Here is a 13,617-nt window from a genome sequence, read left to right as displayed (position 1 = left end):
TCTCTGTGTTGTATTTTTTTTTCCTTCCATTGGGTTTGCAACCTACAGTGAGACAAATGTGTTCTTCATTCCTAGATACCAACAAGGGGAAAACTCACAGACCCAGGTGGTCCCTCAGTTTCCCCTCAACTCACAAAAGACCCCATCTACATACCTGTTTTTGATTTGAATAACCAAGTTAGCGAGAGAAAACTCGCTGTTTTGAAACATAAAATTCAACTGTAAAAGAAGAGAAGAGATGGTCAGTGCTTGTGTGGCCACTCTTATGATTCCAATCAATGAAGTCACTTGGGACAATGTGAGCTGCAGTTGTCATTTCAGTGACCACAACGTTTCCAAACCTGTTACAGTTTTTCAGTTAACATTTTGTACACACTATTAGGAGCTAAGGGGCCCTCCAACCTAACTTCAAATATGTAAGCCCTAATCTGCAACCTGATCACATTTGTCTATAAAGCCTTGGGGGAGTGATTAAAGTTAAATGTCGAACCCAAATCTAATAAAAACTGTTATCCTTATAAGAGGACAAAGAGAAAGCAGAGGTGTATGTGCACAGAAGAAACACCATTTGAAGGCACAGCAAGAAGACCGCACTGAGAAGTCTTACTCAACCCTCCTAGAATGGTCCTCTAAGGCTTTCCTACCAACCCTGACTTCTGCAGAGAACTGGGAGATTACAGATGGCTGTTTTTAAGCCATTCAGTTGGTGTATGTTTGTAAGGCAGCCTGAACACTGAAACACTATTTTCAAGCACTTCGAATTGGGTCATACACACTTGAACATAAGTGCTAATGGAGAACAGAAAAACCAATATAATCATTCACTGCTGCGGCTAAGGTGCACACTGGTATTGTTGCTTATCTGAAGACCATTTAACTTTTGAACTATAAAATGTTCATGACTTTTGATCCAGTGATTAAAAACAAAATTAATCCCATAAAAATATTCAAAGATCTCTAAAATAATTGGAAGAACATTGTCTTGGGGACTGTTTACAATAGAGAAAAAATATAAAAGCAACCTAAATGCCTACCAATAGACATCTAGTTTTGAAAATGAAATAAAACTTTCTGTTACAGACATATAGTAAAATCATATGCCTGTGCTAAACTGTATGAGGCAGAGATATATGCACTATCACAAATATGCTCAGACATACAAAGTAAATTGATATTGGTGTTAGCCACTGGTAAGATTATTTGCCGAGTCTGTATGAGGACTTGGGTTTGCTCCACAGAGTTGGAAAAAACCCACGGGTAACTAGAAGGGGAGCAAGTTAAATGGTAGCATAATTAGAATGATATCAATTCTTTTTCTAAAAGAACATACACCCATAACTATATAGAAAAATCTCATAGAATATACCTTAACTTATTAAGAGGAGCAGTCGAAGACAGGCATTGTCTGTTTTAGGTGTTTTCATATGAACTTCAATTGCATACCATGCATTAGTTTTATTATCACAAAATGTAAGGGTGAGTAAAGTATTTACCATGTTGCAGATGAACAAAAAATAAAGTACAGAAAATAAAGATACATAAACACTGTGCCACAGACTTTGTCATCACTGCTCTATTTCCCCCAAATAGGAAAATTTGGCAATGGCTCAGAATTTGTGTCTCTGGAGGAAAATGTACAGATCTCAACAAATGAAAATAATGACATCTCATAGAAGCTTTCAACACTGCTACTATGAAAGAGACTGCATGCATCTTCAGAGTGTTGCCCACAGAGTAAATACATGTGCAGTAAAAACAATCTGAACTGATTATCTATGAAATGGATTCTCAGTAGAAAAGGAAGCCTACTTTCAATCTACCCAGTCTTGGTCACGTGTATTCAATAAGTGCCATAAATATTTAAAAGAGTGTTTTACCCAATCCTTTGTAAATTCATGTATAACAGTGGTAATAAGGACTCTCGGCTCTTCATCAAAGACAGAGAAGCTCATCTTGGTGTTGTAGAAGGAAACTGTAATGAAAAAACAAACAGATTAATTTTAGTTATTTACATCAAGAAGTCTGACTTCTGAAAATTTGATCAGAAGTGCTCTCCATTGTAAAGCAAACAAAACAATGATTTGTTTTCATTCCTAAATTTTGTTTGGTTTTAACATCAAGAATTGGCTTTTGGGATTACATAATCAAGAGCAAAGCAAGAAAAGTGCTGCCATCCCATCTGTGCTTTGTTTATGTGGCCATTTCTCAGGGTTTCTACTCCGTTTCTACACAGACTTGCTGCAAAAACCCTAAATTGTCTACTTTCATTGGCCAATTGATTTCTAGCTCATTCAACAGCAACACTTATGCTATGTCTTAAGATCATTTGTCCTGGGCTTTTTGGAGCCCATTCCCTATGGAGGAATACTCTCTCAGCCTAGAAACAGAGGGAAGGACCTAGGTCTTGCCCCCATGGGAGGCCTCACCCTCTCTGAGGAGTGGACAGGGGTGATATGGGGAGATGGTGGGGAAGAGTGCATAAGATCTCTTGGAACTATAGTTACAGAGGGGTTTGAGCCTTCATGTGGGTGCTGGAAATTGAAACAGGGACCTCTGGAAGATCAGACAGTGTTCTTAATAACTGAGCCATCTTTCTAGGCCTCCCACCCCAAGTATGATCCTTTTACAGGGTAAAGATGATGTTTCTAGTCTGTATTCTCATGGGTAGAGTCACAGTCAGGACTTCAAGAACAAAACAATTGGAAGGAATGCTTCAAAATGCCACACTGGGTGAAAAGAATCATTTATAATATATTTAAGTAAAATCAAGGAATATAGCTAGAGAGGCCTGTGCATAGTTAAGGTACTTGTGTACCAAAAATCTTAAGGAGATAAGAAACACATGAGTCCTCCTCCACCATTTTCTGCCTTCAGAAAACTTGGAGAACAAATGGCACATTCATTGTTCATGTACTCTGTTAAGGGTATATAAATAAAATACCTGTAGACACTGTAGCAATTGGTGAAGTAGATGTCTGTGTAAACAGAAAGGAAAATGCAGAGTCTATCCAGGTTGTCTTAAAACTTGAAGAGATTAGTGAAGACCCAGTTGCTGTAGAAGGATGTGTCATCTCAGTAGACATCAGTGGAAATGAGGCCCCTAGAGCTGTGGTTGTAGTAGTGGCTATATCAGATTCCAGTGTGGATTGAGGAGGAATCAAAGTGTGGGATTCTTGTGTTGCTGGGACTTTACTCCACACAGATGTTTTTGTAAGGCCAGATACTGGCAGAGAACCAGTAGGTAGGTTGTGATTAGTTATAGAATGTGTTATACTTGTTCTACTAAAGGACATGGGTTCAGACACAGTCCTGGAGTTGTCCACAGTATTCCTGGGGGATGATTCAAGAGATGTAGAAGTATGTGGACTGTCACCTTTGGATTTTGTAGATATGGGCAGAGAAGTAAAATAGTCAGCAGTGATGATGCCCAGTGTAGCTACAGGAGTGCTTGGAGTGGGTATAGTGCTTCCATCAGAAAAAGGTAGTGCTGTAAAGTTAGGAGATGTTGCTATAGTGTCAGAAGCTGGAAATGTGGATTCTGCTATTTCTTCAACAGGTGAAATTAGAAGCTGTGGGGGATTAGATACAGATGTCAGAGAATCTGAAGAGAGACTAGATAAGCTCCAAGTTGGTGAGATAGCCCTGGAAATGGCAGCCACTGTGGTAGGGAGAACTATGGATGATATCGATAATGAAATATTTTCAGAAAGTCCAAAAGTAGGAAGGCTTTTTGATGTCAAAATCGATGGCATCACTGTAATATCTCTAGAGACCAGACCAATCTGAGATGTTGACAAAGTCCCAGAACTAAGGTGAGTATTGTCTGTTTCCATTCTGTTTTGTGTCCTTACATGAGTTGTGAAAACTGGAAACTGAGAGTCTTCACCTACGGGTGTGTTTTTGGAAGTTGTAAGTAGAGACTGGGTAATACTAGGTGTGACTCTTGTTCCCTGTGCTAGAAATTCAGCCATTTGTGATGTAAGAGGAAATGTGGCCTCAGTACTATGAGGTGAGTAAAGAAATGATGTCAAAGAAGGTGGAGGTGCAGTGGGTTGGGTCCATGAAGGGCGTGAAACAGGAGTATTCACACATGCACTGCTCTTTGTTGGTTCACTGGTTAGCAAAATATTCTGTGACAAGGAAGTCATCTTTACTATATCATGGGAAAGGTGTGTCAGTGTGGATTTTACACTGTCTGTAGGTCTAAGGGTACCTTTAAAGTTAGTCAAATATGGGGAAACCTGAATGTTCAAGGAAGTATAAAAACTATCTGAGTGAGTAGATGAACGCCCACTTGCAGGGATGGTAGTTCTAGGATAGGTATTAATGAGTTCTGTCACTCCATCACTGCTCTCAGTAGGTAGATAATTGTTGGTAATCCCAGGCAATATGTCCAGAGTGGTAGCCTCGTTTTCTTCTGATGATTGCTGTGTTGTTGAAAGTAACGAAGAAAATGTGGTCTTTGGGATGAAGGAAACAGCTTCAGTATTCTTAGAACTGAGCAGAGAGGAGGGAGTGGCACTTATAACTGACGTCAATGTCCTAGCCATAATAATGGTTGGAATGGTTTTCATAGATGAAAAATCTAGCTCTGTTGGAGAGGAAACAGGTGCAGTTGTATTCTTGAATGGCACCTCTACCGCTTCTGAATTAGTGAAAGTAGAGGAAACCACTGTACTTTGTGAAGTATGTCCAGCATATGACACCGGTGTCATATCCAATGTTGATGCTTGGGTGGTTTTAGTAGGCGTAGGGGGAAGTGAAGGCAATGAAGTAAAGGATGCCTTATGTCTTGTGGACGTGTCAGAAGAAACCACTGTAGTTGAGAAATCAGAATTATTAACTGGCATTGAAGACTTCTCAGATTTAAGTCCAGAAGTACCTATAGAGACACTTTTCAAATAGCCTGAGTTTATTGTTCTGGAAGACTTAGTCGTTAGTGTTGTAGGGGTGTCAGAAAACTTTTTAGAGGTGAAAGCAGTGACATTGAGTGGCAATGAAGACATCTGGTAAATACGAGTAGATGTTTCCATAGAGGTCTCCCTAGGAAAGTTTGTAAACTCATTTGGAACAGGAAAGACCATACTGCTCCCATCAAGAGTGATCACTGTAAAATTGGTGTTGAGTAGTCCAGTTGTGAAAGGAGGAAAGGACTTAGGGAAAGTTTGTGTGCTTTCAGAAGGAGAAGAAGCAATCCATGTTGACTCAGGTTGTGTCTTAAGTGAAAGCAGGTGTGAAAGAGTTGTGTTGATGAACATAGGATGTGATGTTCTAGCTGTCCTGGAAGTTGTCGTATCTACAGATGAAGTGGCCTGGTAACCTGTGTCTGGATGAGTCACAGGAATGGAGGTCACTATCTTTTCCACAGTCCTTGGAGGATATTCTGAAAGGGCACTTGTCCCTTCTTTATCAGGAGACAAAGATTTGGTTATTGTCTGAACTTGTGATGGGAGTGCTGTTTCCTCAAGACTAGATGACCCTTCTGAAACATGAACACCTATTATGGTACTTGAAGTCAAAGTCTGTGTTCTCTGTGTGCTCCGAAATGTAGATGAGGCTAAATTCCCAGAAGGTAGATTCCCAGGTGGAATCTCTGAAGGCAAATGTGATTGGTGGCTGGAGATTTCTGTGGTCTCAGAAAATCCTGTGTCTGTTATTTCCCAAGAGAAAGTTCTCTGGGACTCCAAAATAAAGTAATTCTTGGATGGGGAAATTTCTGCCAGCATTGTAGTTTTAGGGGTTTTATCTTTCTCAGAAGATAACATGGAGGTTACAACTGGCAATTGGGTGGAGATGGGTGTGTTCACAAAATATGTGTTAGGTTTAGTATCTCCTGAAGTAGTAAGCTCATTAACAGAGGTGTCAGGGAACAAGGTCTCACCATTAGCAGAAGTCTCTGTGGATCCAAAAGTCATGCCAACATCTCCACTACTATTAAAAGTAAAGGGGATGCTAAAAACTTCCGTTGAATCTTCAACTTGAGATACAGATGGTTTTGCTACTGATGTAGATGTATTAGAGCTAACATAAGTAGAGGACACAAGGGTAATGTTGTTAGGGGGAGGCCTTGAGCAGACAAAAGTGTGTATGGATGAACTTACTAAGTCAACTGAGGGAGGGCTGGTTATAGCCTTAGTTATCACAGGAGTGGAAGGTCTCAGTGAGGGCACCAAAGTCTCTCTCAGAGAAGAAACTGCCATGAGTGTTGTTGTGGAAGAGATTGGTGTGACCTCTGAAGTGGTATGAAGTGAGTCTTTGTGGGTAGGCATGATATCACTGGTTGTGGAAGCTGTTGGACTCACTGTGGGCACCACTGTCACTGTTGGTAGAGATGAGCCAATGGAGAGCACAGATGTAGTGAAATCCTTGGCCAAAGTAGAAGGCTGAGACAGGGTCACCTGGGTCTCATCAAAAACCACCACAGTGGTGGCAGGAGAGGTGACAGTAGAGACAGCAGAGAACGTATGGGTAGTAGGCTGAGGAGTTGCTGAGGAATGAGTAGCTGTAGTCTGTGGAGGCAAGATGCAAGCTGTCTTCTGTGAAGGAGTAGTAGAGAAAGTAGCTCTCATTATCCCTGTTGAAGAACCCACAAGTTCAGGCAGTGTCTGGGTGCTCACAGAAATGAGTGATGAAACTGAATTGTCCTCAGATGTCTCTGAAGTCCAGGGTATTGTATAGGTATGGGCCGAGTTAAAGGTTTCTGTTGTTTCATTGTATGAACTCTTAGGTGTGCTTTTCATCCATTCTGTTGAAAGCCAACTCACTCCCACCCCGGTAGTTGCAGTTTCATTATCCAATGCAGTAGTCAATTTTTCTGTATCTGAGAAAGGGGAAACAGTGACAGAAGCTGTCACCATTTGTACTGATTCATCTGGTGCTTCCAGCATTGCTGAAAATGGAGAAACCTCAGCTACTGCTGCTATAGTTGATTTTACCTTAGGATGATGGGAAGTAGTTTCCTTTGTCATGGTGGCATAGACTCTCTGTGTTGTTGCAGACATTGGTAGAGGGGCCATAGTATCACCAAATGCACTCATACCATTTGTGTCTATTTGTGTTGTCTCAGATATGTTCTTCATAGTAGAAAAAATTGTTTTAATTTCAGCGAGGCTAGACATATCCACTGATGGAACAACTGTCTCCCTTGATATTGAGGGAAGTTCATTTGCAGCTACTGTGGGCACAGTGTTGCTTTTCACTAATAAGGTGGTGAGTTTAGACTTGGGCTGACTTGTTATAGATGTGATTCCAGCAACACTGGAGAAATTATTAAGACACTGGGATGTTAGTTTGAAAAGACTTGTTGTATAGGTAGTAGTATCAGAGCTGCTGGTATCTATGTTGTCTGTGGATGCTTCAAGCGCGGTGATATTAGTAGTCATGGATGAATTATCAATATTAGTAGTATTATCTTGGAATGATGATGTGAGATTTTCATTAAGCATAAATGTAGGTATAGTTGTTGCATTCATAGAGGTCAACAGGGTCTTATCTGGCTTAGAAGTCCAAGTGGTCTCATAGGTGAAGAACTGAAAGCCAACTTTATCAGTTACAGATGTGATACCTGAGTCATATGCATTATACATAGAAGGTGACTTAGTAGAAATCAAAGGGGTCATGTGATCATCAGTTATGGGTGTATTCTTGGTGTATATTAGCCCTTCCATGTTAGGAAAGAGTGAGGTTTCAGCCAATGTAGTGACAAGTTCGGATTTTGGAGTAAAGGGTATATGTGTACTGTCAATATCTATAACTGTCTGTTCACCCTGAGTTCCATTTACTACAGAGGATGTAATAGAAGAAAAGTCTATAAAAGAGGTCTTCTTAGGCATGAGGGTAGGTATAGCATCCTCAATGCTTGGTGAAAAGACATCTTGGAAATTTGTTGATACTGACTCAGTTTTCACTGTTGTTAGGGAAGATGTGGTCTTCATAGGCAATACTGAATGGACTGTGAATGCCATTTTCACATCAGTTGTTGACATGGTAGATGCCACCTGATTTCCAGGAAACACAGAATTCATGGGAGCAGCTGTAGAGGTGAGCAAAGGCTCTGATGGGAAGGTTGATGCAATCACAGTGTCAGTAGTAACAGTTGAAGTCTTTTCTAGTGTTGGCCAAGACACAGTTCCAGCAGCTGAAGATACAATAAATTCTGGCTCAGATTTAGAGGTAAGGAGTGCATCAACATCTGTGGATGATTTGTGTTTGGGGCAAGATGTTGGAGATGTGGATGTTGGCTCAGTCATTAAGAATAGAGTTGTCTTCCCAACAGCTGATTGGGATTTAGTTGTTAAAGTTGCAGATACAGTAGAAATCTTGGTGATTCCAGATATGTCAAAGAAATCAGTAGCTGAGGTTGGATAAAAGGTTTTGGTACCCATGGCCTCCACCATTGTCATTGTCCTTGTTTTTCCTAAATGTGAGTGTTGAGTTACTTTCATGGAGTCAGTAGCAGTATGAATGTGAGTACTTTGGGTAGGCAGAGGGATGGCTGTTGAAGTAAGCCAGTCATCTGCTGAAAATGTAGCTTTCTGGGCTGGAAATGTCTTTAAATCTTTTGATGCATTCACTGTTGATAGAGGTGAGGATGTTGTATTAAAATATGATATGGCTACATGATTGATTGTAGAAACAGGCGTGCTTTCTGGTGACACTGTGGATGGATGCACAGTCTTCTGTGAGTTTAGCCCAGTAATTTGGGAAGGAGTTGTTAAATCTATTTGCTGTGAAACAGTTGTACTTCTTTCTTGAATTGTCATATTTTCAGAATCAACTAAAAAATCAGAAAGCATGTGTTACTTTAAATTCAGCTTTAGAAATTAGAGACAATTCTTTAAGAAAGAGCTCTATAATTTCTTTTCATTTTAAAGAGAGATAAGTATCAGATATAATCATGTTGTTTGATTACTTAATTTTTCTGAAGATGATTTTCTACTTTGTAAATCTCTATCTGATTTTCATAATACCCTGGGTAAATAACTAGTAGGAAGACATCCATTACATAGTATCTGCATAAAAGATACGGGCACTTGTACAAAACTGTACACTGATTGAGGTGATTCACCTCTGGAAAGGGACCTATCAAAACTCATGGAAAAAGAAATCAATAGCCTGATTAGTTCACATCCATTACTGAAACTCAATTGTAAAGTTAAAAATCTTCCCCAAAACTTCATCTTTGGATTCAGTTGGATGCTGTTTTATATCCTGGCTTCACAACTTGCATTAGAGCCTTAGTCTACCTCTCTATGCTTCAGTACCTTCCTCTATGATATGAGAATGATAATCCTACCTTATAAAACTATCCCGACACTTGGGTGACTTAATGTGTGTAAACTAGCAAGCTTAGTATGTGGTGCATAAAAAGTATTTTTAAAACACCAGTTTCTTTGATTTTTAGGTTGATTAAATCTCTTTTTCTTTCTTTTTCCCCCCACAAGGCGGGGGTCTTGCTATGGAGACTACATTGATCTCATTTCCTCACCTTCCTGGTTCAATGTATTACGGGTTCACAGTTCTCTGGCAAACTGCCTTGATCAAATTTCTATCAGTCATTAGAACACTGAAGATTGAATACATTTTATCTGGTACCTCAGGATCAAAAAGTGTTGAATTTATGTTTGTGCATATGAATACATATTTTTGATTGTGCATATGAATATATATTTTTGATAATGTCCTTGTCTATGCTGTACATTTGTATTATAGACATTATAAATATATGTAATATGAATTTCAAAGACTATGATAAAATACATACAAATTATAACACTTTCTAACAGCCGATCATAGTGTCTATTCACCTCATATGACAATACAATCCAGCTTTGAAGACCATAGAAGCATTGTTTATGCTTCTTTTCAAGTCAGTTAAACTTCACAAGTGTGGTGAATACCATTAGAAGTCCAGAGAGGAAGAGAAAGCTGTCTACTGTTTCCTTCCCTTAAAGAACTCACACTCATATTGGAAATTTCATATTATTGAGATACTTTGCTCAGCTATTTTATTTTTGTTTGTTTGTTGTTTGTTTGCTTGTTTGGAAGAAGACATGCTCTCACTATTTAGTTCAGTGCTAAGACTCACTGTGTAACATAGGCTAGCTTAACTCAGGATCCACACATCATAGCTTCCCAAGCACTAGGAAGCAGGGGCATGTGCTATCACACCTGTCTTGAAATGTTTCCTTCCTTCCTTCCTTCCTTCCTTCCTTCCTTCCTTCCTTCCTGCCTGCCTGCCTGCCTTCCCTCCTTTCTTCCTTCCTTTCTTTCTTTCATTTGTTCTTAAAGATAACATAGTGTGTTAAACAAAACAGTAAAGTGATATGATTTATAACAAAGCCAACAACTAAATATATTCAGGCTCCAAATATCTTTGAAGTATAGTAGAAACTTAGTGCAGCAAAATAGCAAAACTGGCTTGAAGATGATGAAATGCTAAATTAAAACAGTGCTTTTCAACCTGTGGGTCATGACCCCTTTAAGAGTTCAATCTTTTCACAGGAATTGCATATCAGATATCCTGCCCATGTGCTATTTACATTAGGATTCATTACAGTATCAAAATTACACTTATGAAGTATCAATGAAAATAACTATGGTTGGGGGTCACCACAATACAAGGAATTGTCTTAAAGGGTCGCAGCATTAGGAAGGGTGAGAACCACTGTCTAGACCATCAACATGAGGAACTGTATTAAAGGTCACAGCATTAGGAAGGGTGAGAACCACTGTCTAGACCATCAACATGAGGAACTGTATTAAAGGTCCCAGCATTAGGAAGGGTGAGAACCACTGTCTAGACCATCAACATGAGGAACTGTATTAAAGGTCGCAGCATTAGGAAGGGTGAGAACCACTGTCTAGACCATCAACATGAGGAACTGTATTAAAGGTGCCAGCATTAGGAAGGGTGAGAACCACTGTCTAGACCATCAACATGAGGAACTGTATTAAAGGTCCCAGCATTAGGAAGGGTGAGAATCACTGTCTAGATCATCAACATGAGGAACTGTATTAAAGGTCCCAGCATTAGGAAGGGTGAGAACCACTGTCTAGACCATCAACATGAGGAACTGTATTAAGGTCACAGCATTATGAAGGGTGAGAACCACTGTCTAGACCATCAACATGAGGAACTGTATTAAAGGTCCCAGCATTAGGAAGGGTGAGAACCACTGTCTAGACCATCAACATGAGGAACGGTATTAAAGGTCCCAGCATTAGGAAGGGTGAGAACCACTGTCTAGACCATCAACATGAGGAACTGTATTAAAGGTGCCAGCATTAGGAAGGGTGAGAACCACTGTCTAGACCATCAACATGAGGAACTGTATTAAAGGTCCCAGCATTAGGAAGGGTGAGAATCACTGTCTAGATCATCAACATGAGGAACTGTATTAAAGGTCCCAGCATTAGGAAGTGTGAGAACCACTGTCTAGACCATCAACATGAGGAACTGTATTAAAGGGTCACAGCATTAGGAAGGGTGAGAACCACTGTCTAGACCATCAACATGAGGAACTGTATTAAAGGTCCCAGCATTAGGAAGGGTGAGAACCACTGTCTAGACCATCAACATGAGGAACTGTATTAAAGGTCACAGCATTAGGAAGGGTGAGAACCACTGTCTTACAAGATGGCTACATTTGAGCAATGATGGGGTTTGAGGGGGTAAGACAAAGGCACATGGCAGCAAGTGTGGATGTAAGAAAATGTCATTTTAGCTAGGAGTGAGAGGCAGTATGTCGTGAGTACCAGTGATAAAGTATACAGATGAGGCTGGGACCTGAAGAGGATGTAACATGATATATATATAATACATCCCAAGCCGAGTGCTGTGCCACATACTATCATATTTAATAAACTAAACTACTTTTTGGAAAATATTATAATTATCACCATTTCAAAGTTGAAGAAATGGAGCAACAGAAAGTTCCCACAACTGGCTCAAGTTCACCTTGAAAATTCCAAGTTTTTCATCTGTTCATCTCCTCTATACCTTCACTTGAACAATCAAGCATCGATGGATCCAGTCACAAGAAACTCGTGATCGCCAATCTCAAATGAGCCTTCCACGCCGCCTCCTACTACTTCTCTCTGTTCAGTTTATGCTCCTATTCTACAATAACCCTTTCAAACATGCCCCATTGTCAAACACCACCTCCACATGTTTATCAGATAATCATGCCTCCTGCTTCAAAGGAAAAAGTAATTGAGATCATCAGACAGAAGTTCAACTGTAATTTAGATCTTGTCATCCGCTATTTCACAAACTTTGCCTCTCTGTTCCTTAATGAGCCTTTCCTGCCTGGTTTAAAACTTATTCTCCTCTCTTGCATTGAAAAAATGAAAATGCCACCTTCCTCTGTCCCATCTCTCCCCTCCCCATCACATCTAAAATTATTTAAAGTTATTTATGCTTGATACCTTTCACTAGTCTGGCTCCTTGCCTGGACCAAGCATTGTCCTACCCCTCCTCTCCTTTTACTTTATGGTATTTCCCCATCTACACTATCAGTTTATATCAATACACAAATGAATCTCATCTCTCTCTAGGTTAGATCTTTATTCTGAGCACAACATTTTAAGAACAAATTATTTACTTTGTATTGTCTTTAGCTAGTTCATTAGTAACTCATATTGAACACATTATCTTCTCTCCTTATTGGGTCTTGTAGTATTTCATTAAGTTATGCCAGCCCAAACCTACTCTGGATGCGTCTTCCATTCTCTCCCTCCCTCGCCATAACCAATTTCATCATGTTGTCCTAGAGGTCATACCCATTAAACATTCCTTGACTCCATTAATTTCTTTCAATCTCCATTGCTTACCTACCAACAGGTCCTACCCTCTTTTGGTTTGATTTTCTATTATCTTTGAGAATATAATGATTTCTACCTTTCCTTTATTCCTTCCCAGCTCTCCCATATACTCCTCCTTGCTCTCAAACTTGTGGCCTCTTTTTTTTTTTTTTACTAATTGTTTATGTATATGTACGCGTGTGCGTGTGTGTGTGTGTGTGTGCGCGCGCGCGCGTGTGTGTGTGCGCGTGTGTGTGTGCACGCGCGCGCACGCGTGTGTATATGTGTGTGCGTGTGTGTGTGTGTGTGTGTGTGTGATGCTCAGTCTGTGTAATTTCACTTGTACGTTACGTATGTCTTCAGAGATGACCATTTGGCATTGGGTAACTAATTAGTGTGCTCTTTCCCCGGAGAAGAGAGTTTCCCCCACCCTCAGCACTCCTTCCTTACCTGAGAAGTCTAAGCCACTACTCTTGGGTGCCTTCCAATCCATCTCAGATGCAACAAGAATGAACATTTGAAAATGGAAGTCTGATTATGTCTCACATATACAATTGCATTCTCTCTCTCTCTCTCTCTCCCTCTCTCTCTCTCTCTCTCTTTCTCTCTCTCTCTCTCTCTCCCTCCCTCCCTCCCTCCCGCCCTCCCTCCCTCCCTCCCTCTCTCTCTCTCTCTCTCTCTCTCTCTCTCTGAGGTCCCTTTAACATTTTCCATTACTCACAGGGTAAAAATAATATATTACTTAGTAGAGTCTAACTGTGCATGATTTATTTCCTGCCTATCTGGCTAGTGTACATTTGGGCTAAGTCCTAC

At 40.1% G+C, this 13,617-nt stretch overlaps 1 protein-coding gene across 1 annotated transcript in view; it reads right to left on the bottom strand.

Annotated features, from left to right (window-relative positions):
- Adgrg4 (adhesion G protein-coupled receptor G4) overlaps nt 1–13,617 on the bottom strand; it is a 110,313-nt gene that overhangs the window by 55,367 nt on the left and 41,329 nt on the right. Inside the window, exons 3-5 of the mRNA XM_051179119.1 lie at nt 2,942–8,776; nt 1,878–1,972; nt 155–219 (exon numbers count right to left, since the gene is read on the bottom strand). Of these exons, the coding sequence (XP_051035076.1) occupies nt 155–219; nt 1,878–1,972; nt 2,942–8,776 (5,995 nt within the window). The remainder of the gene's footprint in view (nt 1–154; nt 220–1,877; nt 1,973–2,941; nt 8,777–13,617) is intronic.

The sequence above is a fragment of the Phodopus roborovskii genome, unplaced genomic scaffold (assembly GCF_943737965.1).
Source record: "Phodopus roborovskii unplaced genomic scaffold, PHOROB, whole genome shotgun sequence".
In the NCBI taxonomy this organism is placed as follows: Eukaryota; Metazoa; Chordata; class Mammalia; order Rodentia; family Cricetidae; genus Phodopus; species Phodopus roborovskii.
Note: the sequence above shows the minus strand (reverse complement) of the source record. Positions and strands in the feature narration are given on the sequence as shown.